The following is a 25,197-nucleotide window of genomic DNA, read 5'->3' as shown; positions in this document are numbered from 1 at the left end:
ACTTCAGAGGCTGAGCATAGTCCCTTCCTTTTAGATTAATCCAGACTATGAAGCACTAGGCTGCTGGGTCTCTCCTCATCACTTCTTAACCTTCCTATCTCTGCTGATCCCCTCAGGAATTCAGGGAGAAAATAATCACCCTGAACATACTGGATGCCTGACCATCAGCTTTTGCAATTGACCTACTAACCTTTCCTCTTGTGGCATAGGGGTGTATCCATCATTGTGCAGTGGGCACCAAAAAACCACAGGCTCAAGGAGGACCCAGTCACCAATAACCTGAGGGTATTCATGCTCTGTTAGACATGCCACTGCCCCCAACACAGCCAAAGTCAAGTCCTATGACTTGAACACCTGGAAAAGGATCCTTGTATATATTTTATGGACCTTCTGTGACGAGGTAGGTTGAGTAGCTTGATTTCATTTTCCCTTATAATGTAGTTTAAGATAGAAGCTCTCAGTGCCCAAGCAACATGCTAGACCCTAACTTCTCTAGTCAGTAACGGTAAACGTGTAAAGATTATTGACGTATGACTCACAACTCAATTCAAATTCTGTACCAGGATTTTCCCATGAAAATGTTGTTTATGCTGGAATACAACAAATTTACAAACATTTCTAGGTAAAAGAGAGGCCACTATGATGACATTAGGCTTCTCTTTTGCCTATCTGCATTCACAATAGCTTTTTATCTCTTTTACAAATACATTACTTTTTCTCTGTCTATAATGTCAGTGATCTGAGTAATAATAATGACAATTATTATCTCATTTAATTATAATTATCCTCTGAAATTCACGATTTAGAAATAAACAAGGGATTTGAGGTCGTAATATGACAGGGCTTTAAGGATATATTTTCAAAATAATTATTGCTTTTCTTCCTCTGTGTTTCTACCAAATTCTATGTCTTGCACCCAAAACAAAGAGATATATTTTAAAGGAATCAACGGGCAAAGGTCATATATATTCCTGCTGTAAAATCCACGGTCATAAAGTGTTATGTTATGCTTGCCATGTTCTGGGAGAGTTGAAATTTGACTGCTTACCTTTCTCATGATTCAATTTTCCTGTCTTCAAATTTTGAGTTACCAAATATTGCACAGTAACCAGATTTTTCTTGACCAACAGCTCTCCATTTCTCAGGGCCTACTCTCCTCATCTGTAAAACCTGGTCCCATCTAGAACTAATGGTCTATGCTCCTGATTCTCAACTATTTAATGTTTGGATGGTACGGTCCCCTGACTGGGCACAGATAGGACAGAAAGTACCAACAGCTTTATTTTACCCTCGTCCTGACAGTACTAGTAAAGTTTTATAGGGACATAGCTGAACTGAACCTAAGGTAGAGGATGGCAATTATATATGGATTGTAGACATTCCTTCCTTTGGTATTTTGAATAGTGGAGAACTTCCTGCCTATACATTAAGAAACTGAGTAAGGGCAGCTGATAGGTGGTGTCAGCAGGACTACTTAGCTCTTACCCACTCTGCACATTTCCCATAAAAACAAAATGATGGCTACAAAGGCCTGATGCAGGGTGTACCAAACGAACGTAACTCGTGCAATATCATCATATTTACAATCCCCACCAAAATAAACAAAATCCACCAAATAGTGTACTGATTTCCTAGCATACCATTGTCCCTGGAGGGGTGTATTCTGTGGTTCCAGAATTTCCCTAACTTCTAGTGAAGTAATAACCTTTACCTGCTGCTCAGTGTCTGCAGAAGCTGTTCAGGGCTTAAACAAAATAAATGTATGCATTGCCCTCTTTGGTTTTCCCAACCTTCCAAGGTACAAAGAAATTCCTGTGACAATTATACCTCCCAATTTAGCAAGGTTTTTACCTGGCTTCTGAGAGTCTGCCATTGAGAGATTCAATGTGAAAACATCCTCTCCTGGATGAGCTGACTCACAAAGCTTAAAGGTTAAATCCACTCCCAGAATAGGTTGGAAAATGGAACTGCAACATTTGTTTTCTAAGGAACAATAGCTTACTAGCCTTTCCCCAACTCCGTCACCAAGGGGAAAATGCCAGGAATATGGAAATACAGATTTGGGATGCAGTTTGAAGTTAAATTGTCCACTGCTAGGCTTTCTCTTGCTTTTAAGATGCCAACTCTGTGCTCGTCTGCACAGTTGGATTAAATGGTTACTGAACATTTATGGATGCTTTTTTAGTAATTAGACCAAAAATAATCAAAATACTCATTTTGCATTCTACTCACACTGCATCTGCAGCTCCACAGCCTGCTGGTACTTACTTTTATCCTCATCATATGACCCTCCAGAGCTGTTGCTGTATCTTGACTCTAGGCGAGTATGGGTTCTGATGACGTTACTAAACCTTCAAATACAAGAACAACCATCAGAAATACTGGCACACGTGTGTGTGTGTATGCACTGTTTACTCAAAAAATATGCTATTATTTAGCAGTTGATTTTGGCAGCTAGTTCCAATGATACTGTTCCCATAGGAATTCACCAGTAGTCACTCTTATTCATAAGCACAAGGTCAAACCTTGGAAAGTTGTATTTTAAGGTTAATATTTGAATTGAACTAGAAAATGGTAACATTAGTCTGGAAAGAGAAATGGGCATGATAGCAAATAACATGAATCCTTTATCCACATGTAGGCTGTATATGGTAGGTGGTTGATAAATACTTGCTGAATGATTGAACAAGTGCATAAAACTGGAAATACACAAAAATGGTTTCATAACAAATCTCCAGCTTTATCAGCTTTGAAGTTTCTCTTAAAATGATCTGAAGGTATTCAGGAAAAGGTACTAATTGAGGTGTAATATAACCAGAGGGGCTCTTTATGTCTGGGTTCTTATGGGTTAAGAAGTAACTACACAAAAAAAGTTTGAGGCTTAGTAACTTCACACACATTATCTCATGTAATCCCACTCGCCCATCTTTGGAATAAGCATTATTTACTTTATAAATGAGCCAACAGGCTGAGTGAGGTCAAGTGACTTGTCTAGGTGTCAACCAGAGGGAGGGGCAGGAATGTTTTTGGTGTCACGCTGCCTCTGAGCAGGTAAAACACATGATCTGGGGGACTGAGCTCTCATGCACTAGCTCTGTGATCCTGGCCACGTCCTCTCCCTCTTTGGGGACCCTGTTTCCACACCTGCTAAACAGGAAATAATAATAACACTTCATCATTTATTTTGGTGGGATTGTTGTGGGAATCATAAGAAATTGATGTGAGAAATCATCCATCTATAAGTATTAATTATTATACAGTTGACCCTTGAACAATATAGGGGGCAGCCTGCACACCTGAAAATACATGAATACCTTTGGACTCACCTCAAAATTAACTACTAATGGTCTGCTGTTGACAGGAAGCCTTACTAATAACAAAAACAGTTGGTTAATGTATGTTTTGTATGTTGTATGTATTACATACTGTATTCTTACAATAAAGTAAGCTAGAGAAAAGAAAGTGTTCTTTTCAAATTGCCGCACATTCTCCAAAAAGTTTTCCAATATGTTTATTGAAACAAATCTGCACATTAAGTGGACCCACAGTTCAAACCCATGGTGTTAAAGGTCAACTGTACTTCTAGCTTGGATTTCTAGAAAGTTTTTACCCCTTTGGGGCACCAAAGGCTTTCAAATCAATAGCATTTTTATCATCCAAAGACCTATAATGTAGGGTAAGGGTGTGGCCAGGGGGAAGTGTGAATAAAGTGGTACATCTATATTTTTATATAAAATGATACAAAGGTTGTATCTACTTGACATATGTGCAGCCAAAGCAAAGAACTAAGGCTATCTAGAAATATCTGGATAACTCAAAGTAGATGTCTCCCCTACATTAATGACTGGTTCTTCTGCCTTCATGGACAACAGATCTATACTCTCCTTCCCTCTAAAACACTGGAAAATTCAGCGCTACAGTGTATGGAGAAAGAGTAATGTTTCAGGAAAAAGTACAGGTTGTGCCACCAAGATGCCTACCTGGTCCCAGGTGTAAAACCTCAAGACGCTGTATCCGTGATTTAGAATTGCTGAGTACAGAAACATAGCAGACTATAATGACTTTGGTTTTACTCACTTCTTAGACATTTACAGCAGCTTTCTTTTTTTTTTTCTCCTGACACAGCGATCTTCTCCCCAGCAACTCTTCATTTCAAACATTCTTCACTATCATATCTTTTGGGCTATTACTTTGTGAGTCCATAAAACAGAATTTCTAGGAAATCTGCTTAGTCTGTCTCAGTCAGACCAGGACTTAGAAAATTAGAAAAGAGATGAACCTACTACCTTCTGAAGATGTTCTTTAATCATATTTATGCTGATAAATGCAAAGTAATACACAGCATATATATATATATATATATATATATATATATATATATATATGCACAGCACAGACATCACTCAGTGAGCATTAAAAGCAGGCTGATGGAAGGATTCCACATGTGGAGACTTCCAGGGGAGAGAACGCCCCATCGCACACCTAGTGACTCATGCACCGCGATGCACACTGGGCTTACCATCATGCTCCGGACGGCCCAGGCGGGGAAGAATTACAGAAAGGATGGCAGTGCTCCTCTGTGCCTTTCTGAGACAGACCTGAAGGAATGTTGGGTGTAGTTTATGAGGCCAAGATGAAGGGTGGCAGCAAGCCCCTTCCAGACTGTTCTGATTCTGGAGAAGATCAAAACCATAGTGCACTGAAGTGTACACTTGGCAAAGAAAAAGGTAAAAACTGCCTCCTAAGAGTAAAATCTGTTATTTCCCTTTGCTTTCCTGAATTGAAGTAAATAATTGTGGAACTTCAAGGGTTAAGTAGATTGAATAATCTTCTAACATCAAAGGTACATGTCCTAAGAAATAAATCATGAAAATGGCCTGATAAGAGGAAAACAAAAGGGAAGAAATATTTTTCTAAGTTTCCTCTTGCTTATTTAGCTCAAATTTTTAATACTTAGGCAACTTGCTGTAGATAACTAATCTCTATCCTTGTATCAGCACAGGTTGCCAGCAATGTATACAGCTGAAGCTTATTGCTTCAGCTCCCTATGAAAAAATACTTTCATGGAACTACAAATTTATAAAATAGATATTTATTAAGGGTTGATGATATATTGAAAATACTTATAGAGTTAGTTTCTGCATATTTTACAAACTCCTCTAAATGGCTACTTAATAAATATGCATTTGCTTTGTTGTTTAATAAAACAAACTACATGATAAATAAGAGAGGTTAGGGTGCTTTCTGTCAGTAGCTTCCAGTGAACTGTGTGTATGTCCTGTATTTTTTCAACACACTAACAGTTGTAAGAACTCTATATTTTTCTGTTTTACTTTGGCTATTGAGGAACTTAAGGTTAGACTAATATTTAACTTTTAGTACTTCTCCTTAGCAGGACTTTTGAGGCAACTATCTTACTCTCTTCCTAACTTGGCTCCTATTCTTTGACCTTTGTTTTAATTGTTCTGTTACTATAAGTGCTATGAGCTTTTCATCAGTATGTACGGTATTATTAAGTATTTCTGAATTATATCAGAGAACCATAATCTAGTTGTAAAAGACCCTGCATTTGCATGACTCCATGGTGCCCCCTGGAGCCCAACAATGTGCTCGAGTGACTGGCACCCCCTGTGCCACACAACAGCCCAGTCAGTATTTCTGACCAATGACCCCATAGACTCTTTTTCTACAAGGGTCATAAAGAACAGAGTAAATGCCCGTCTTCCATAATGAAGTCAGCAAGACTGAGGGAGGTGGGGGCTGGCGCTGGATGGTGTTTGGAAAGCTTATCTACCTCTGGGGTTATGACGCTTCTCTAGTTTTCACTCATGTACTGAGTAAATGTTTAAAAATGCCTACTCTGTGCAGCACAGTAGGCTAATCGTTGAGGACAGAACTATGCCTAAAAGATATATGGTCTCTGTTTTCCAAGAATTGGAATCTAGTGGTTGAGGCAGGCATGTGTGCAGTACCTATAACCAATATGATAGCCAACTGGGAACAAAGAGTGGTAAGAAGACTGAAGAGAAAAAAGGTATTTTAGGTTGAGGGCACAGTCTACTTTCACAGAAAAGAGAGAATATATTAGAGAAATGGTGTAGGTGGACTATAGGAATCAATGGATTGTAGTGGTATCCTTTGGGATAGAATATTCATGGATGTAGGGCTATATATACATATGATCAATTTATAGATAAATAGATATAGTTAGTATGAGAGAGTCAGATGTGTATAATAGGCATAAAACATGCAGGTAGATAACACATCAGAGTTTCTAATGGCCAACAGAGGTACAGTGACAGAAGAGGAATATAATTGCTACATGAGAAAGCCTCTCCTAGGGATGTTCTCTGCTCTTGACACTATAGAGAGGACCAGCTTCTTAATTTCATGGGTTACTACCAGAAACACAGGCAGGACGCTCAGAAGTCTGGTCCTAAAGGAACCTTTATAGTAAGACATTAGTATATAGATATGTATCACCTTTCTAACCTAAATAAAATTAAGATGGAAAAGTCAGACAGACAATAAACGATAAAGAATATTACACTCTAGCCGGAAAATAGAATTATCTTTAGAAATAATGTGATTATTTATTATGAGGGAGTTTTCCAAAGATGGTACTAGCAAATATAGATTAAAAAATAACATGTTAATTAATAATCTTGTACTATCAACTATGTATGGGATATGCAAACCTTCTTTCATTTCTGAGAAGGAAAGGCCTTTATTGGATAACTATAAAGGACAAAGTCTATAATTCACGATCTGCTGGGCTTGGGGGTTTGGTCTTGAGGACGGCACATATAGATGTGCATCTGCCTGAAGGATGTATTGAGAAATTCGGTAGGTGTCTGAGGCAGAGAATGAGCCTCCAGCACCACAGAGGCAGTCATCCCCATGTCTGATAATAATTTTCCACCCACAGCCCTGGATGCATTCTTCAGCACAGGATGAAATCCCAAGGATGGTCATGAAGCACCGGGGGGCTTTCTGGTCTAAGAATTATTTTCGTTATTGGATGAATTGAATTTTCTCCAATAAGAATTTGTATCTCATCCTTGCTATGAATTTCTCAAGGGCTCCCCATTACTTTCACCAGAAAATGCTCAGCCTAGGAGTCTTCAACACCAGGAGAATCATCCTCATTTTTATTTTAAAATTTGAGTCCTGCTATCTCTTTGGGTGTGTGTGTGTCTCTGCTCTTCACAATTGACTGTGGGAAATAAAATCCAGATTTCACTTACTGATGAGTAGTTCCTAAGCAATGTGAAGGCAGGGGGGTGGACAAGAGAAATGTTATCATTAAAGAGCTAATATGCAGGCCACAGAGACTTCCTTTGGCAGGAAGAAATAAAGATGATGTTTCATAGAGACACCTCAACACAACTCTCTACCTCTAAGAAACGACTCAGCAATCAGATTTGAAAATTGCACATGGAATTGCCCTTTAACTCCCACTAGCAGAACAACTAGTGGCTTTTATTAACTCCTGGGGTAGGTGGGATCCAGTCACCAGAGTGATATCCCTTTTAATCGTTTTCTTCTCTGGCTCTGCTCAGGAAGAAATCATTATCTTTAGGGATGTATAGGGACAGAGTTGGAAAGTCAATTTGTATTTCAAAAAACAAAGAAGAATTTGTGTGTGTGTGTGTCTAACCTGTGAAACCCCACAAGCCTTTACTGGTGCCTTTGTTAGACTATTGTCGAAAATTAGGCCACATCTGTGCACCCATCTCTCATCAGATTCTTTCAATATCTTGTCCTCAGCATCCGGAAAACTGTCCTGGCCGGCAACCACCATGTTACTGCTGGAGGTGGTACCTGCAGGTGGATGAGAAGACACTTAGAATAAGATGTGTGCGAAGGGGTCAAGCCCAAGTCTCAAGTAATTCCAGGAAAGGATTTCCTGTAAAATCTCATGTTTGAATGATTCATACATTTTCTGCACAATCTCAGACATTCTAAACCACCTGCCAAGCCCACATAGCCAAAATGGGAGAATCCCAGATATTTGTTAGGGTCAAAACGAATTCCTTAATGCTCTTGCAATGTGAGGCTATATTCCTGAAACCTTTTCTTCCTGGCCACTTTGGTAATGACCTTATTTATAGTGGTCAGCCCTGCTCTTAGCTGCTTCAACATTCCTGGGTCCAGGAGTTACTAAATCAAGGTTAGTGAAGCAGTCCAAGTACCTAGGGTCTCTGAGGCCTGGTCTACGGCTTCTCTGCAAGAGCACTTTCGTGGTAGCATGATGGGGGCAAACGGAAGGCATCAGAGACTCGGGGAGCAGAGAAAGCTGGAGGCAGTTACAATACTAAGGGCAGCTAAATAAAAGGCTTTCAGGAATTTAAGGGGGATGCTATACATGTCATCAAATGATGCTGACAGGCCAATTTGGTGGAAGTGATAATACAGTGATGGGGGAAGAGAGTACTTCGGTCAGCCTTAAGAGACTATTAGCCAAGGGCATCCCAGAGACACAGAATGAGACTCCCAGGTGACTGCAGTGTCCTGCCCGGGATCAGCCTAAAGTATAAAGCTCTGTGGCATACGAGTAGCGGGCCACGGGCTGATGGTCATCCTTGCAAAATCACTCCACTAAACCAACAATGCCTTTAAGAGTCTTGGCTATTCTTAAGCCATTTTTAAAATGAAGTTATACTTAGGAGAAAGAAAAAGTACCCAACACATACTCCTAGCCTCTCAGTGCTCTACAGGAGAGGCATGGAGAGGCCCCTACCCGAGGCCGCTGCGGAGGCCTTGCTGCCTGCATCGAAGCGGTAGAAGGGCGGGTTGTTGTAGTGCTGCACAATCGGGTTCACCGGCTCCGTCTGCTGCAGCTCAAAGAGCAGCTCCTCCATGGTCTGAATGGTGTTGTGGCACAAATATATTGCCACCTTTTTAATCTGAGAAGAGAAACAGGGAACAATGGATGTTTTCCAGAACCCCATCCGCAAGCATGCAGGGCTCCCAACAGCAAAGATGGTGGCTCACGAGTTTGGGTGAACGCACCATCACCTGTGACCCTGATCGCTCACCTTTATGCTCTCCTCGGATGGACCGAGCAGTGGGATTGTGATTCTTTCTGTTCGTGTGCAGGTCTGGTAGGAGGGTGTGTTATTAGAAGGAAGGCCTCACCTTTCTGTACAACTGAGTTCATGAAAGTGACTTTTGGGGCACATGAAATTCTATCTAACCTAAAAACTTGCCATCTATAGTCTTAATCTTGAGCAAGGATTTTATTTTTACAAACCACGGGGAAAAGCTGCTAGCTGTTTTTGTTTAAAAAGGAATCCAGTCCCCTGCTGTTCTCTTCTCCCCTACAGACAAATGCGTTCTAGCTGTTTGTATGCTTTTAAATTTTAAAAAACCTTCTGGATTAAAGCTCCACATTACTGTAACCCTCATAGTCAAACCTGAGGCATTGAAGCTGCTTTAAGGCTTATGTGGCTCCTAATAGCAGGCAGGCGTGCAATATCTCAGAAAAACCACCAGCACACAAATGCCAGATGAGGTGGGGTTTTAAAACTGCTGTCATTTGTCTGATCATATCATCTTTAAATACAAACACTAAACTCAGAAGGATTTCTCCCTGCTTATTTCTCTCTTCTACCATCTAAGTATTTGAAGAGAAAAACCAGGGTGCTCTGCATCCAGACATAAACCTAAAGCATTCTTATTAGGGGTAACAGAACGTTTGACCTAGTTTCTCTGGCATCGCTCGTCTAATGTTTACAGAAGGCAGCTTTTAGGAACCATAGAGTTAGTTCCCAACTATTAGTCCCCTCCTTAATTGATAGGTTTCTGGGTCAAGGCTTAGAAAGGAATTGACAGAGGTGTCACTAAGAGATTGTGGTCTGATTCTCAGGCAACAGAACAAAATTATTCTGTAGTATCTAGACAAGCTCATAGGAGGTTAACATGACAGACAAAATGGGATTTCTCTATCTTGCTTGGTGCAAAGGGCATGCTCTGAGTTCCAGACTGCAAATGGAACCACCAGTAGGCATAAGGAATGATTCCCAGAAGTCCCAGACCTACTTACGTAGGGCAGGAGAAGCGTGTCACTGCTGACCCCACACAGGCTGATCAGGAATTGCAAGGTGATCCTGAGATTGTTGCTCCATTTTTCATTGTTGAGCTAATGCATTCCAGGCATTTTCCATTTCTGGTCCAGGAACTTCATCTCCATACTGTAACAAACAACATAAAAAAATGGCCCAGGAGACACGCAGGAAAATGTAAGGATGCTAAATGTTTGATGTAAAGTCGTTTTAAGGGTAATGGCCATCTCAAAATCTTAAAAAGGGGGTTAACATGGCCATTCATCAGAAAGAGGTCATTTTTCAGCAATTTATAATGCATAAATCAGTAAGTTACATACTTATTCACATGGTTTTTAAAATGGTAGGCTTCTTTTCATTTTTGTTATCTAAAAATGGTGGCAAAATATACACACAAAAGTTTATCATCTTAGCCATTTCTGAGTGTACAGTTGAGTGGCATGAAGTACGTTCACATTGTGGCACAGCTGTCCCCATGGTCCAAGCCCTCTGCATGTGATTTTTAATGATAAATGCCATTTTCCCTAGGTCTGCAGCACGGAGTTTGATTAACCCCGGGTCTCAGGTGCTGGAGTGTGCCACTGAGGCACGCTTCCTCTGAGTTTACCTTGGCAGTCATGTACATGAGGTTGTTCAGGACAAGTGATGTGGCTTCCAGGAAGCCCCAGCCATTCCCTTTCAGCCCGTGGGAGGCATTCACTTCCCCTTCCCGGTCCTTGATGTTGTCCTCCGGGCTGTTGGGGCTTGACCCCGGGAGGAGGAGCCTGCTGTCCACCAGCTCAATGTTGTGCAGCCAGAGCAGCAGATAGGTGAGCATAGTCTGCTGCCTGTTTGGGTGGGTCGTGGGGAATCGCTGGCTTACCTCTGAGCAGAACGGCAGTGATGGAGAGCTATGTGTTAGTGCACCCAAATAAACTAAGTGACAGACTGAACAGTGCCTTCAGTTTACAGAGCGTTTTCTCACACAGCAGCACCCCAAGGCCACAAAATCTTAAAGCCAAGGCTTGTCCTCACACCTCCCTTCACATCTGTGCTCAGGGAAGGAGACAGCACAATGGGAAAGCATTGGCTCCGTAACAGAGGAAGGCCTCATGAGTTCAAATCCTCTGCTAGCAAAGAGGAGCATTAGGTGGGGACACACAGAGGACTCGGAATCAGGACATGTGATTAGACCCCAGTTCTTCTACACAGCCGCTGCCTGAACCTCTGGGCTAGCTCTTTAATCTCTCTGTTCCTCAGTTTTCTCATGTGTAAATTGGGGCCAATAGGGACCCACACTGGGGTATTGTGTGGACTAAAAGATATAATGAGGATGGACATAATATGCTCAGCCCAGGGCTTGTCAACCAGCAGACTTTTAATTGACAGTGGTTTGGATTATTACAGTGACTAAGCCAACATTTTACAGAGTGTCTTCCATGAACAATTAACTGTTAAAAAGTGAGAGGTGGACCTCCAGGAAGAACAAACCCAGTGCACGGTCTCCTTAGAGTCTTGACAACCGCCAACTATGTGGACGGTGTTGCTCAATGCTGCACATTAGGAAAGAAATGCACCGAAAGGATAAAACTGTATGTCCAGCCCTGTCATTTCAACATTCCGCTCTCTACTAGCATTTCTGCTGTGTTTCACTGCCAGCAGCATTTAATTTTATAATCTGAATAAGCTTTGTATAGAAATAAAAGCACAGCTTTACATATATGCTGCAAACTTGGAAGTAATTTCTCTACTATCTAGAGAAGGAACTGTTTTATCATTAAGGGAAGTTAGAAAGCAGGATCTAAAAAAAAATAGAAAGCAGGATCTGAGGCACTCCTTATCCAGTGTGGCATGTAATCTCATTCAGAGAGCTCCTGGCTGCTAAATGATAGAACAACACAGAAGCAGGAATTACACCAAGATAATCCCCAAAATGGCCACTTTAATTGATTTGGCACTTTTCCTAAAATTACAATTGTAATGTTTTATTTTGAAGAAGAAGAATATATTTAATGCTGTGCCAGGATTGTCAGTGTTGAGCTGTCCTGGTTCATAGAGGTCACAATTTCAAAATTCACTTAATTTCTAAACTTTATAAAAAGGATGGATGATATTATGGGCTTTTGTGACACATATTCAGATCCTTATAAAATCAGGACATTCATTTATTCCAGCATTCTGGGCATTTTCTAGGTATAAGCACTGTGCCAGGCATACCGACTAAAGATTTGATTCCTTTCCCCGAGAAGGAGGCTCTGAGACAATTGATGTTGACAGGTGACTCTGGGAAGAGCAGAAAGTGACAGATGACAGAAGAGAGGCACAAGGTTTTCTGGGGGTTTGGTAGAGGAAAAGGACTTCTGGTTACAAAGACTTGGGGCACTTCTATGGCAAAAGAATTATCCAAACTCTGCTAAGAAGGATGGGAACTTTGGAGAGGAATAAACCTTCCCAATCAGAGGGATAACCACTATTAAAACTACCTGTCTTTCAATAGTGGTGTAAAAATGAACAGACTTTCTGTAGTAATGATTGCCTTCTAATATATTGCATCATTTGCTTATTTTTGATGCTTATTGCATCTTGTCTGTCAGACATAAGGTCTGAGAGGGTAGGGATGTCTGTCCCAGATGCCCCAGGCATCTAGATCACAGCCTGGATTGTAGAGATGTTTTTGAGGGGAAAAGAGAAAAAAATGATGCCACAGACATGCAAACAAACCCCAATTCATGTCTCCAGAAGCAAATTAAATAAAGTGTGAGACAATGTCAGTGGAATTCTGTATACATTTCCCACTCCTCTGGGAGGCCCTGAACCAGTTCCCTGGCTACTCACCAGGAATTAAGTCATCTGAAATCACAGGCGATAAAAATCTCACCCTGAGTTTCTTAATAGTAAAGGCAGTAAAAATAAGGACTAGGAATCTATGATAACCTCCTTAGTTTTCCATATTATTTTTTTTTAAAAGTTATTCCTCATAAATCAAACCAGCCCGAAGGTTGAAGAAAATCTAGGTCGAAAATGCTTGCAACTCATTCTGTGAGCTTCTTTTCTTGTTAAACTTGCTGACTATTAATCTCCTCTCTCCCAGCTGTCAGCCTGTCCCTTCCACTGGCTTCTCCCTCTCAGCTAATCAGCGTGCTGAAATCTCTCAAGTGCGTCCTGCTGTTTCACAGGTGGAAGCCAAAGCCATCTCACATGTCACTTCCTTAGCCTGTAATGCCTGCCTGTTTACTGACTGTAATGTCAACTACTTGTCTGCTTTGTAAATTCCTACTATTTTTTTTTCAAAACTGCAGCTCAGCTGTCTTCTCTAGGAAGTCCTTACTAGTGCTTCTGGCCCACTAACTGAACACACCCTCATCTTCCATCTCATACAAAGCACATGCTTTCCCAGCAGAATTTGCTGCATTGCGCCATCACCACAGGATTGCAGGTTTTTCTTTATCACTAGATTATGAGCCTTTGATGGGAGAGATTGTTTTATTCCCCTTTGTATTTGTAGGGCCTGAGCACAGTGCCTGGTAATACAGGTGGCACTCAAATCTTCCTTGCAGTGAATAAAGATAAAGACAATTAATTCATTCAAAAGGCTTTTCTTGAGTTCCCCCACTGTTTAAGGCACACACACCAGGATGTGACTAACTGTCTCAGAGAGATGGAGAGGTTTTCACAGTAGAAGCAGATTTTAAAATCAGATCCTAAGGGAGATTGGGAGTTAGGGAGATGGGATGAAGAGCCATTTCCAGCAGAGGGAACGGCATGAACGGAAGCAAGGCTTTACAAAAGGTCCTGGCATGCTGATAAAGGATTAAGTGAGACCGGAATAAGGGGCTCTTGGGTGGAAAGGGGGAAAGCAAATCTAGAGATGGAGGGGTTTTTTTTTGTAATAGGCAAAGGAGTTCCACATGTACAGCACTGGTTTTGGAGGAAAAGACCTAGATTGAATATTGACTGGGTGGCATCCTAGCTAGTTGGTTTTGACAAAATCATTTAACATCTCTAAGCCCTAGTTCCTCATCTGTAAAACAGGAATGCTGATTATGGTGGTAGTAGTAGCAAGTCCATGCCAAGACTGGGCTACCTGCTTGATTTTCATTAGCTCATTTTAACCCTCACACCCTATGAGGTAGTTATTATCGCAGACAAAGAAATAGAGTTTAGAGGTTGTGTGACTTGCCCAAGGTCAAACAGCTAGTGAATGGGAGGGCCAGTGATGAGGCCAGGTTGCCCGGCTCCAGAGCCCCATTTCAAACCTCAAAGATTAAATAAGTGCAATGTATCTAAAGTGCCTGCATAGATCCTGGAATATAATAATCACTCAGCAGATGAAAGCTGTTTCTACCAGCAATTATTTTTTGGAAAACTGGGCAGAGAAGTCTGAGTCGAGAAGTGCTGTACATATTTGGTTTCATGAGAGCAGGGAGAGGTGAGGGAACTGATGGGCATCTGCACTGAGGTGCTGGTGATGTAGACGGAAGAGGATGAATTAAGAGATTGGGGTCGGTCACTCAGCAAGGCACCACGTGCACTGAGACAGGAAGTTAGTTGACATATGCAATTCTTTAAGAATGGATTTTCACAAAAATTACACAGATTACTTGAAAAGATTAGCTCTAGATCACTCTCAACAACGTCTGTGGCGTGTAGCAATACACAAGTCACAAAACACCACTGTCATCAGCATTACCCAGAGCAACTTGCAACAATTAGATGTATTAAATTAAAAGCACCCGTGCTTAATTTCTTTGGGAAATTTTACAAATATAATGAATGTAGAAATGTATAATTAATCGAAGCATCCCGGCATTTGTCTTACATTTATTTGTACTTCTACTGTTTTAGATAAGCACTTTTTTTATATGGAATGCTTCATGAATTTGCATGTCATCCTTGCACAGGGGCCATGCTAATCTCTCTGTATCTTTCCAGTTTCAGTATATGTGCTGCCAGAGCAAGCACTAGATAAGCACTTTTGAAAAAAATGTTTAAAGATATCCTAAAATTTCTTTTAGAGGTAATGGGACTTAGCCCTGAGCAATTTTTATCTGCAAATTTAGCATCCATAATTTTGACTCTAAAATTATACTAGAATTTAAAAAGGAAGGTTGCTTGGAGCAGCAATGATCACACATGTCATCATTAGCTATTGCGTGGTACCTGAGAAGAGTGGGAGAGTGAGCTCAGGGTACATCGTGGCCAGTTCACATGATAATAGGCCTAATGACACACTGTAGAGAGGTGGCAATGGCCCGTGGGTCCCACAGAGAATACTGCCAGGTCTTTGTTCAGTTACTTTCTTCGAGTATACAAAAAGCTTTGCTTCAAGGATCTACAAAGAGATAGGAAAGTAAGAAAACAGTATGAATAAACATTGCCTGGCTATCCCAGGAGTATTTATATCTAATAAAGTTTCATAGTAACAAAACCAATGGATGCATATTTTAATATATATTAAAGGTAAGGAATCAGTTCGTTTCTATGTTTATAGAGGATTATGCAATTGTTTTCTCACTCTTCATATCCACCAGTGATATGCAGATACACATAAATGCATAGCAATAAACAGCAATCCAGTGACCAACCACCATTCTGATTTTCGTGCTCAAGAATGGAAGTTTCCATGTAAGTAAGTGATGCGTGCCTGCATGAGCTGCATGGAGATTTCATAAATCTCTCTGTTGGTGTCAGAGGCCTTGAATAGAACAAGGTTTAACAATGTCACTATATTGAAGGGATAGTTCCTAAAGAAAAAACACAGCAGATTTTACAAGATAGCTTGGCTAGTAATCTTGCTAAATCATTACCCTCAAAGTTCTAGATGGCACACTGACTTCAATGACTTACTTATGAATTTCCCATGCCCATTTAACCATTGTTTTCCCCTCATTTTTGCTGTTTATTAGTAGATGAAGGGAAATAGCTCTGTCTTTGTTTAAAACTGAATACTGTTTGCACCAGGATAAACAAACACAAGAAGCTGAACGCAAGTGGATTTTATGCATTTTGATGAAAGAGATCTTAATGAAAACCAAATATAAGTGGAAGGGGCCAAAGATGATACGTCTAAGTTTCTTAGTAGCTCACTCACTTAATATTTTCATTCAATCCATCTATGTTTATTATGCACTGAACACATACCAGGAACAACTCCAAAGAACTGATGATACTAAGTAAATCTGGTGCTTTCCTAGAGGGGCTTACAGGTTAGTCAGGGAGACAAAGTAAACGGTTTAGTGACATCTACGACAGGAGTCCCTGAGGCATGCTGCAGAATCCTGACGAGGGACACCTACATCAGGCGTTGGTTAGGGAAGGTTTTCCCAAGGCAGAAACAAGTGTACTGGGCCTTGAGGCACCAGGAGACATCAGCCAAGCAAGCCAAGAGCAGTATGGGGCATTTACCAGGCAGAACAGCACTTTGAAAGGTTAAGAATGAAACAGCAAGATAACCTCTGTACAACGAACGTATCTGTGTACTAGACTGTGCGAAAGGCATAGGAGAGGGTCACAGGGAGATTGGGCTAGCATGGGAGCGGGGTTCAGGAGATGACCAGCCTGTGGACCTCAGCCTAAAAATTATGGGGATCCTATGGGGTTTGCAGCTGGGGAGGGAGGCAATGACATCAGTTGTTGATGAGTCAGTCTGTGTGGAGGATGGCTTGTGGAGGGGTCCGTGTTGGAAGCTGTTTCAGTAATTGCAGGGGGTTGAGTTAGGGCAGGAATGGTGGAGGCAGCAAGGAGGGGTTAGATCTGAAAAATGCTAAGGAGATAAATGAGCAGGATTTCAAACCTGCATGTGTGGAATGGTTGCTGGGGAGAGTAGGAACATAGGGAATAGGTGATGTGGAGATTAGTGGTATAATCAAATGGAAAATGGAGATAATGACTTTTTTCTTGGTATGTAGTACTATTTAAGATAACTTTCACTGTGTGTATTCTCTTAGTCTCTAATGTAAAAGAGGTCATAAATAGACAACTGGTGATACAGTGAATGATCTACATGTAAAAGGTAAGTGGCTGATATTTATTTTGAGGAAACTTTCAGAAAGCAGAAGATAGCTTGGAGTATGAAAAACTTACTAATTATTTTACTTATGCATCCCTTTTTTGATACTCTATAATTATATTGTCTATGAAGCCCTATTTTAGAAACATTTTATCCTCCTAGAAAGGCAAGGGACTACTATGAATAATGCCCATCGTACAGCAACTTCAGTGAGAGATGATAGAGAGAATTGGTTAAATACATGAAAAAGAATGGTTTGTCACTTCTTTTTAATATTAATCACATTGAATATTTTATGAAACTAGTAATACATGAGTATAATTTTCTTTCAACAGATTCAAGGAACACATAGGGCCAGAGGATCAGTTCTGAGATGGTCCACGCACATGGCTGCTAAGTTGGTGCTGGCCGAGCAGGCATGTGAAGGGTAGAAGCCTCCATCTCCCTCTGCCACACTGTGGCAACCACCCTCTTCTAAGTGTGTGTGTCTGTGTACATATATAAAATATGTGCCCTCCAAAATGATTTTATTAATTTAAATTTGCACTCAAAAATGATTACTTTCTAGAGTTTTTATTTTTAATGAACAAAAAAGCATGAGGTTAATGTGTCAGATGGGAAATTTGGGAAAGCCCCCCAGGTGCCAGTGGTGAGGATGGTGATGAATGCCAGTGACATTTGGGTTACAACATGCTTACTCTGTGCTAGGTACTGAGCCGAGGCTTTACCTAGGTCTGCTATTTAATCTGTGAGACTTAGAGAAGTTAAATGTTTGCCCAAGGTCATGTGGAAGTTGGGGAACCTAGACTCCATCCTCCATATGTCTGACTCCAAAGCCTCCCAGGCCTTACCTGCAGTGCGATCAGCTTCCTGGACAGCCCACAGCAGCGCCTCTCACAGCCCGTCTAACTTGGAATTCTTACAAACTACAGTATCTGGAAGTAGACCTCTCTGACTATGAAAGTAGAAATGAAACTCTTCAGGGCCCCAAAGGGGTTAGAGATGTCTTACCTACCTTGTTGTCTCTGACACTGGATTTAATACACACATATTAAAGAACACTGGGAAATATTGCTGGATCACTGGGGGGTTAAAGGCAGGAAAAGCATAGACAAGGCCTCCCTCTCATGCGGGGCCATGCACTTGGCCATGTAATTAGGACATGCAATTAGCTGCTTTGGAATTCATGGAAACATTGAAAGAAGTAACACAAATACAGAAAATGAAAGAAAACCCAGAGAAGGAAAAAAATCAGGAGGTTCTCCAATGAGTGAAATGGTACAAATAAAACATCTGTACTTAGATGTTTAAAATAGGCTTAAGACTGAATCTGACACTTTCCAGTATTTAATTTTTCAACATAGGTGGTGGGAGGGTAAAAGATAAGTACAGCTTTGATCATACAGAATAACAATCAGATGGCAAAGTAAATATGAATGGCAGATATGATTCAGCAAGTAAACAAGCAATAAAACTCTTTTTTTTTCAATCAAGAAGAGAGGAGATTTTGAAGAACTTAGGGAATACTAGCACTGGCTTATGCAGAACTAAATGACACAGCTCAGGATAACTGAGGTATTCTGAAAAGAGATGAATCTTACTAGTAGAGGGGATGACATCAAAGCTCTTTGCCTCCAAATACTAACGGATAGTAATAGTGTTTACAGGGTGCTGTGTACAAGGTCTGAGGTTGAGAGATTGGTCTTATGTACCCCTCACCCCAGCCCTATTACTGCTCCCATTTTATAGTACGTAAGCATTTGCAGGAACTTTTGCAATAAATTTTGCAAGTGATTTGTGCAGGAACACACAGCTTGATTAGAGGCAGAGAGCTAGAATTAACTCAAACTCAAGAGAGCACATTTCCAGAGCCCGAATCCTTACACTCTGTGCTCTCCTGCAACACCTCCGCTGACGCAGCCAAACGAGGGCCCTCGTCACCATTAGGGTCTGTGACTGGCACTTAAGCATCCTGGGCTTCCCCTGGCCTCCCTGGAGCAATGCTGTTCCCTTAAGAAATGTGGGGCATTTGCTTTTAAGGATTCAAGTTTGCTGGGTCTGATTTAAATTAGGAAAGATTTTCAGGAAGTTAACTTGAAGCAATAGAGGCGTACAAACAACATGACGATAAAAAACCACCCCCAACAAAATCCTTTAAAAATGATAAATTTGATCTTATGTGAATTCTCAAACATCTACTAGTAGTAGGGTGGAGGGTAAGAGTGAAAACAATGGAATTCTGAAGTGTTTAAGTGTGAAAATAATTCTGATGAGTAAAGCTAGCGATTGGAAATGGACTATATGTTTAATATGCAGCATACTATTTACCTTGGTTTAGAGCCTTGGAAAACCACTTAATCTCTTTCTTTATTTTCTTATCTGTTCTGTACTGGCATAATTTGGAGTTGAGGGGAACGTTAATAAGAACATATCCAGAAGCCACATAGTTATTTGAACTAGTGCTGCCTGACAGGTGAGGTAGGTTCTTTCATGTGAAATTATAGTACTGAGTTGCATTTACTAGCTTTCAATCAACTATAAAACATTGTATGAAGAATTCCTTAAATGATTGCTACCCACTGTTACTTTGTTTTATCCTCATTTTTTCGGGTCCTATTTAAGTTCCACTCTGACCTCCAAATCTCTCAGTACCACCAGAGTCATACCATAGTTATAAGTCCTAGTTTTATTGGAGATCAGAAAGTTCACAACACACACACACACACACACACACACACACACACACACACACACACACACAGAGTCCTTCACAGAAAAAGAGAAACCAAACAAAAGATTGTAGAGAATCATTTTCCCCCCATTATCCCAGCTAATGAATACAGGGATTGATGTATTAAGTATGCAAAAATGGCTAATGCCCCTTTCTAAAGCTAAAGGCAGAAAATTTTAATCAACAGCATTAAAAAATATTCAATATTTTAGAGTCAGTTTTAAGTGGTTCCGTAATAAATGAGTCTGCTTGTAAACTGTCATATTCCTATACAAATAAAACCAGCATTTGTTCATTCCTATTTGCAAAGGAGGAGGGAATAATTTACTTTACAAGAAAGACACTGTGCTTGTAGGAGTTGCTATGCCAGTAACTTGTTTCAAAATTTGATATGATCCAGTTTCTGTTTATTATTTCATAAGATTAGATATTCAGGTGTTCCTTAGAAGAAATCTTGCAGAAGACAAATAAAGCAGAAGTGAAGACACCAGACTTGCTTTTGAAAATACTACTGAAAACCTCAGTACAAAGATGGCTCAGACAAACCTGCAGGCTCATCTAGACTCACGGAAAAGTTATGGGAAAAGAGAGCCCATTTAGGCCACAGCTAAACCTGTGAATTGTCAACATGCTCTCTGGTTAAGAAATGGCAGAAATGTTGGCTACTGTCTTGGCAGACAGGCAGCAGCCCTGGCATGGCTTGGTTCTCTGAGCTTCCTTCAGAATAGATGAGTGTTGTGAATGTAAATGGATATGGAATATTTGTCTAAGAAACCAAAATAGTTTAAGATGATATCTTAAAACCGAACTCTAAACATAGAGGGTTTTATGACCCAATATTTTTTGTGGCTGGAGGTATTACTGCAGTTGAAACTATATTGCTAAATTCATAAAGCACTTATTCATGCTCCCTAAAGAAAAATACCTAGATTCATTCAGAGGGATGCAATGTGATATTTTATGAGATGGTTATGTGGTGAAATAAATAGGACTAGGATAGTTCAAACCAAGTTCACTGGGAGAAGGGCAGCAAAGAGAGAAAACTTTGATTATTCTTTTTTTGTCAAATGAATCCAGGGTCCAAATATTAAATTCTAAACACATTTCTAAAAAATCAGAGCATGTGGCAGAAATTTGTTTTTAGAATGCCAAAATATCTAAAAAAGAACCCTCCAGAGAAAGAGATTTTTTGTAAAAAATGTTATTTTGGTAGTATCTTATAGGTATAAAAATTATTTTGTAAGGTTAAAATCAAGAAATAAACTGATGGAAAATCAGGCAGTTTAGATTATATTCATCTGCTGTAACTGTTTTTAGTAAGGTATCACTGATATACAATCTTATGAAGGTTTCACATGAGCAACATTGTGTTCACATCATTCACCCATATTACCAAGTACCCCCCACACCCCATTGCAGTCACTGTCTGTCAGCATAGTAAGTTGCTATAGAGTCATTCCTTGTCTCCTCCTTTCATCTGCTATAACTTTTAAAGCATATAATAAGAATTGTACTAAGATTATGGAAAAAGGAAAGTCATGGACATAAAATATTATCCACTATCTTTATAAAAGAAAAAGAAAAATATTAAAGAGAAGCTTATCTTTTTAAACAACACGTTCATTTTGGGTTTATTGAAAAGTAGATGTCTTCTAAAATTCTGCCCTTGTTAATTTAGAACTGTAATAGGTTGCAATTTAAAATAAATTCACTTTTATTTCCTTCCTCTGGTAGTTCATGGTAGCTATTTAAAATGCAACATTTAAATAAAAAGGAAAATCAAGTCTATAAGAGTTATTTCAAAAATAAACTTGAGCTGCCTTTTCTCAATCACTAATCCATAAACTATTTTTTGAGAATAGTTTATGCAATCTGAGGAGCCTTTACTAACTGTTTCATCTTGGTAATGAAATTATTTCACTCAATAAATTATACAGTGCAGAACGGCTTCATTAAATGACCAACTGATGTAACCAGGGCATTGGTTTTAAAAGTGTATCTATGGGACTCACGGTGCTACATTTTGTTTTCTTCCTTTCTGAGGTTTTAGACAAAAGGGATTCAACATTTTTATGTTGCTTCCTGGATTTATTTGGTCTTAAGAATGGCTGAAGGGCTTACAGTTCATCCCTGCCAGAAACATTTCTAGAAATTCCTTTAATCCTCTAATGTATCTTGGATAATACATAGTGTATTTTTATAATCCCGCTCTATTTTTTCACTATGAATTTCCAGGCACTTAAAAAGAAGGGGGCTGTCCCTGAAAGCCACTCTCCTGGCAGAATAAGGACAATCAAGCTGGCTGCAAACTTACAGAGGCCGTCTATCAGCTGGGGAAATGCAGGCCAGTTTGTATCCCCTTAGAATTTACTTTGCTCCAATCATTGCGAAACAGTCAGCTCTCAATTACTGATACCATGAAGGGCAGGCAACCTTAATGGTACTTGCCGCTGACCAATACTTTCCACTTAAAAGGGTTCTCACCTGCTGCTGCACACGGTCGCTATGGCTTTGAAGCAGCCCGATGCCAGTTGGTAGGACCCTGTGTAGCATCGGTCAATTTCCCAATTGAAAAGATTTATTTGGTCAGGATTAAGTTCCAACAGCAAGATGACCACCTCACAGCCAAGCTGATGAACCTGAATACATGGAGAAAAGTAATTATTTAAGTTTAATGAAAGATTATTCTAGGGAAAGATGCAAAAGACACAAGCTTAGTCAATATAAACTATGTATAATGAAAGTAAAGACTGAGCAACCATCTTGATAAATTTTTATTCCACGTAGTATTCATCTTTAAGAGGATGCGATATTGCAACCAAAAACTGAAATGTAAAAACTAAATTTGACTCTGTGTAAATCTGTCAAATAGGATCCACTCATTCTTGGTTTTCACCTCTGAAAAGGTGGTGAAGGCTTTATTGGCAGTGTTCCTTTTTTGCACTTAAAATACTTTTGAAAAATAGATGTATTTGGTTAAAAATAACTCTAAATATTCAAAAGATACTCTTTATGCATGCAAAGTGTTTGAAGGAAAAAATCAGAGGGAATATGTTTATGAGGCTTGATTACTAAATATACTTAGTTAGCTTAATATATTTATTTATATATACATATAAATAAATAAATACACACCTACACACACATATATATAAAACCTGGCTGGAAATCTTCTAAAAAGAAATACAGTGTCAAAAACTACAGAACTTTCATATGAGAAGATCTTCATATTAGATAGTATCAACAGGATTCTTAATTGATGATTCCTGAAGCTACTGTCAACACACATTTGTCCAGGAGAAGCCAGGTTACAGTCCTCTCAGAAAGTAACATTTTACAGCCCTCTCCCAAAGTTGTCCACTCTTTGACGGTTGCAGGAGTTGCAGAAGGAAAGATTCTGGACAGTTTTTTGTTTTGTTTTGTTTTCTTAACTATGAAGTGTGGGCCAAGATGGGGGTGATATTCTCACTGGATGGTCAAACTTCATCAACCTAGTTCCCCGTGGGCTTAAGGAATTAGCAGCAGACAAAAGCTGATGAGACTATTGCAAAGGACTTAAAGAGAACATTAAAAAGTTAGTTCAACTTGAAAGAAAATCAGCTAATTTGTATCATACTTTAGAAACTTTATACTGAAGTATGAAATAGATAGATGGTATATAATTCACAACTAAATGATAAGTTATCTTAACTGAACACACTAATGTGAACACCGTAAAGTATAAAACCAGACTAGCACCACTGAAGCATGCCTGGTGCATTCTCCTAATTATCATACTTCCTTTCCTCTTAAAAAGAAACTACTCTCCTGACTTCTAACACTATTGATTGCTTTGGGCTGTTTTGGATGTATTATGTAATATATAATAGTAAATGGGATTATATAGTATATAATTTTGTGTCTGTTTTCTTTCACTCATGTATTCTTGAGAGTCATTTACATTCATTTTCATTGTTGTATAATATTACAATTTATGATCACTTTCTACTATTGATGAACATGTGGGTGGTTTCCAGCTTTTGACTTCATAATACGGCTTTTAATATTTTTGTATGTGTCTTATGTGGCACACACTGGATGTACACATTGGAGTGAAACTGCTGGGCTGTAGGGTATGCTATGTTGAACTTTAGCAGATAACGTCAATCAGTTTTCCCAAGTGGTCATTCCAATTTTCATTTTATAGCATTGCATTAAAGTTTCTGTTGCTCCATTTCTTCATCAATGTTTGATGATGTCAATCTTTTTAATTTTAGCCATTCTGGTGGTTTTGAGGAAGTATGACCTGTGGATTTAGTTTGCATCTCTCTGATTACTAATGAGCTTGAGACTTTTTTCTTATGTATATTAGCCATTTAGATAACCTCTTTTATACATTGCTTGTTTAAGTCTCCTGCTCATTTTTCTGAAAGTGTCTTTATCTTATTTATCTTTAGGGATCTTTTATATATTCTAGATAAGAACTCTGTTGATTTTTATGTTGCAAACATCTTCTTGTACTCTATGGCTAGCCTGTTCACACTCTTAATGGTCTCTTTTCATCAAGTGTTTTAATTAGTCTTTCTTTATGGTAATTTTTGTGTAAGAAATCTTTCCCTAACCCTGGGGATTAAGATAGTCTCCTGTATTATTTTCTGGAAACTTGTCTTTTCACTTTCACATTTACATCTACAGTCTGGTTTCTTCTTTTTCATTACTGGACCTTATTTTTTCTTTCCTAATGCATTGGCAAGGATCTTTAGTATCATGTTGATAGAAGTGGTGAAAATGAGCTTTCTTGGTCATCCTAACCTCAGGGAACACTTTCAATATTCACTATTAAATATATTTACTATAGGTTTTTTTTTGTAAGACTTCTTTATCAAACTAAGGAAGTTCCTTTTTCTTAGTTTTATTAGGAGCTTCTTTCTGGAATGAATGTAGAATTTTATTAAGTCCTTTTTCTGTATCTCTTGAGATGATCATGTGATATTTCCTCCTTGACACTCTTTATACAACACACTAATGAGTTGAACTATTAAACCAATCTTGCAGTTCTTGAATACTCTCAACTTGATCATGAAGAATCATTTTTTAATATATCACTGAGTACAGTTTTCTAATATTTCCTTAGTTTTTGTACCTATGCTCATGAATGAAATTGTCATTTAATTTTCCTTCTTGTTAAATCCTTACCCTGGTCCTAAAGTTTTCTTTGTGGGAAGACTTTCAATTACATATTAAATTTCTTTATTACTTATGTGACTACTCACATTTTCTTTTTTTATGTTTTTCGAGGAATTTGTCTGTTTTATCTAAATTTTAGAGTTTTTGGCAAAAACATTTTCATATATTCTATTTTTAATATCTGTAGCATCTGTAGTGATGTCCCTTTATATTTCTTATGTTGGTGACATGTACCTTCTCTCTGT

At 39.2% G+C, this 25,197-nt stretch overlaps 1 protein-coding gene and 1 non-coding gene across 2 annotated transcripts in view; both read right to left on the bottom strand.

The window, feature by feature from the left end:
* The window catches only part of LOC118971128 (protein furry homolog), a 157,946-nt gene that overhangs the window by 35,406 nt on the left and 97,343 nt on the right, over positions 1 to 25,197 (bottom strand). The window contains 9 exon segments of the mRNA XM_073235390.1: positions 2,269 to 2,345; positions 7,731 to 7,824; positions 8,744 to 8,909; positions 10,049 to 10,141; positions 10,143 to 10,196; positions 10,675 to 10,931; positions 15,207 to 15,378; positions 15,691 to 15,790; positions 22,271 to 22,425. Coding sequence (XP_073091491.1) covers positions 2,269 to 2,345; positions 7,731 to 7,824; positions 8,744 to 8,909; positions 10,049 to 10,141; positions 10,143 to 10,196; positions 10,675 to 10,931; positions 15,207 to 15,378; positions 15,691 to 15,790; positions 22,271 to 22,425 — 1,168 coding nt within the window.
* Positions 14,903 to 15,008, bottom strand: LOC140844617 (U6 spliceosomal RNA). Its single transcript, XR_012123182.1, has one exon. It is a non-coding gene; the product is annotated as a U6 spliceosomal RNA (small nuclear RNA).

This window comes from Manis javanica, chromosome 1 (genome assembly GCF_040802235.1).
Source record: "Manis javanica isolate MJ-LG chromosome 1, MJ_LKY, whole genome shotgun sequence".
Lineage (NCBI taxonomy): Eukaryota > Metazoa > Chordata > Mammalia > Pholidota > Manidae > Manis > Manis javanica.
This window is presented reverse-complemented; position numbering and strand designations above follow the sequence as displayed.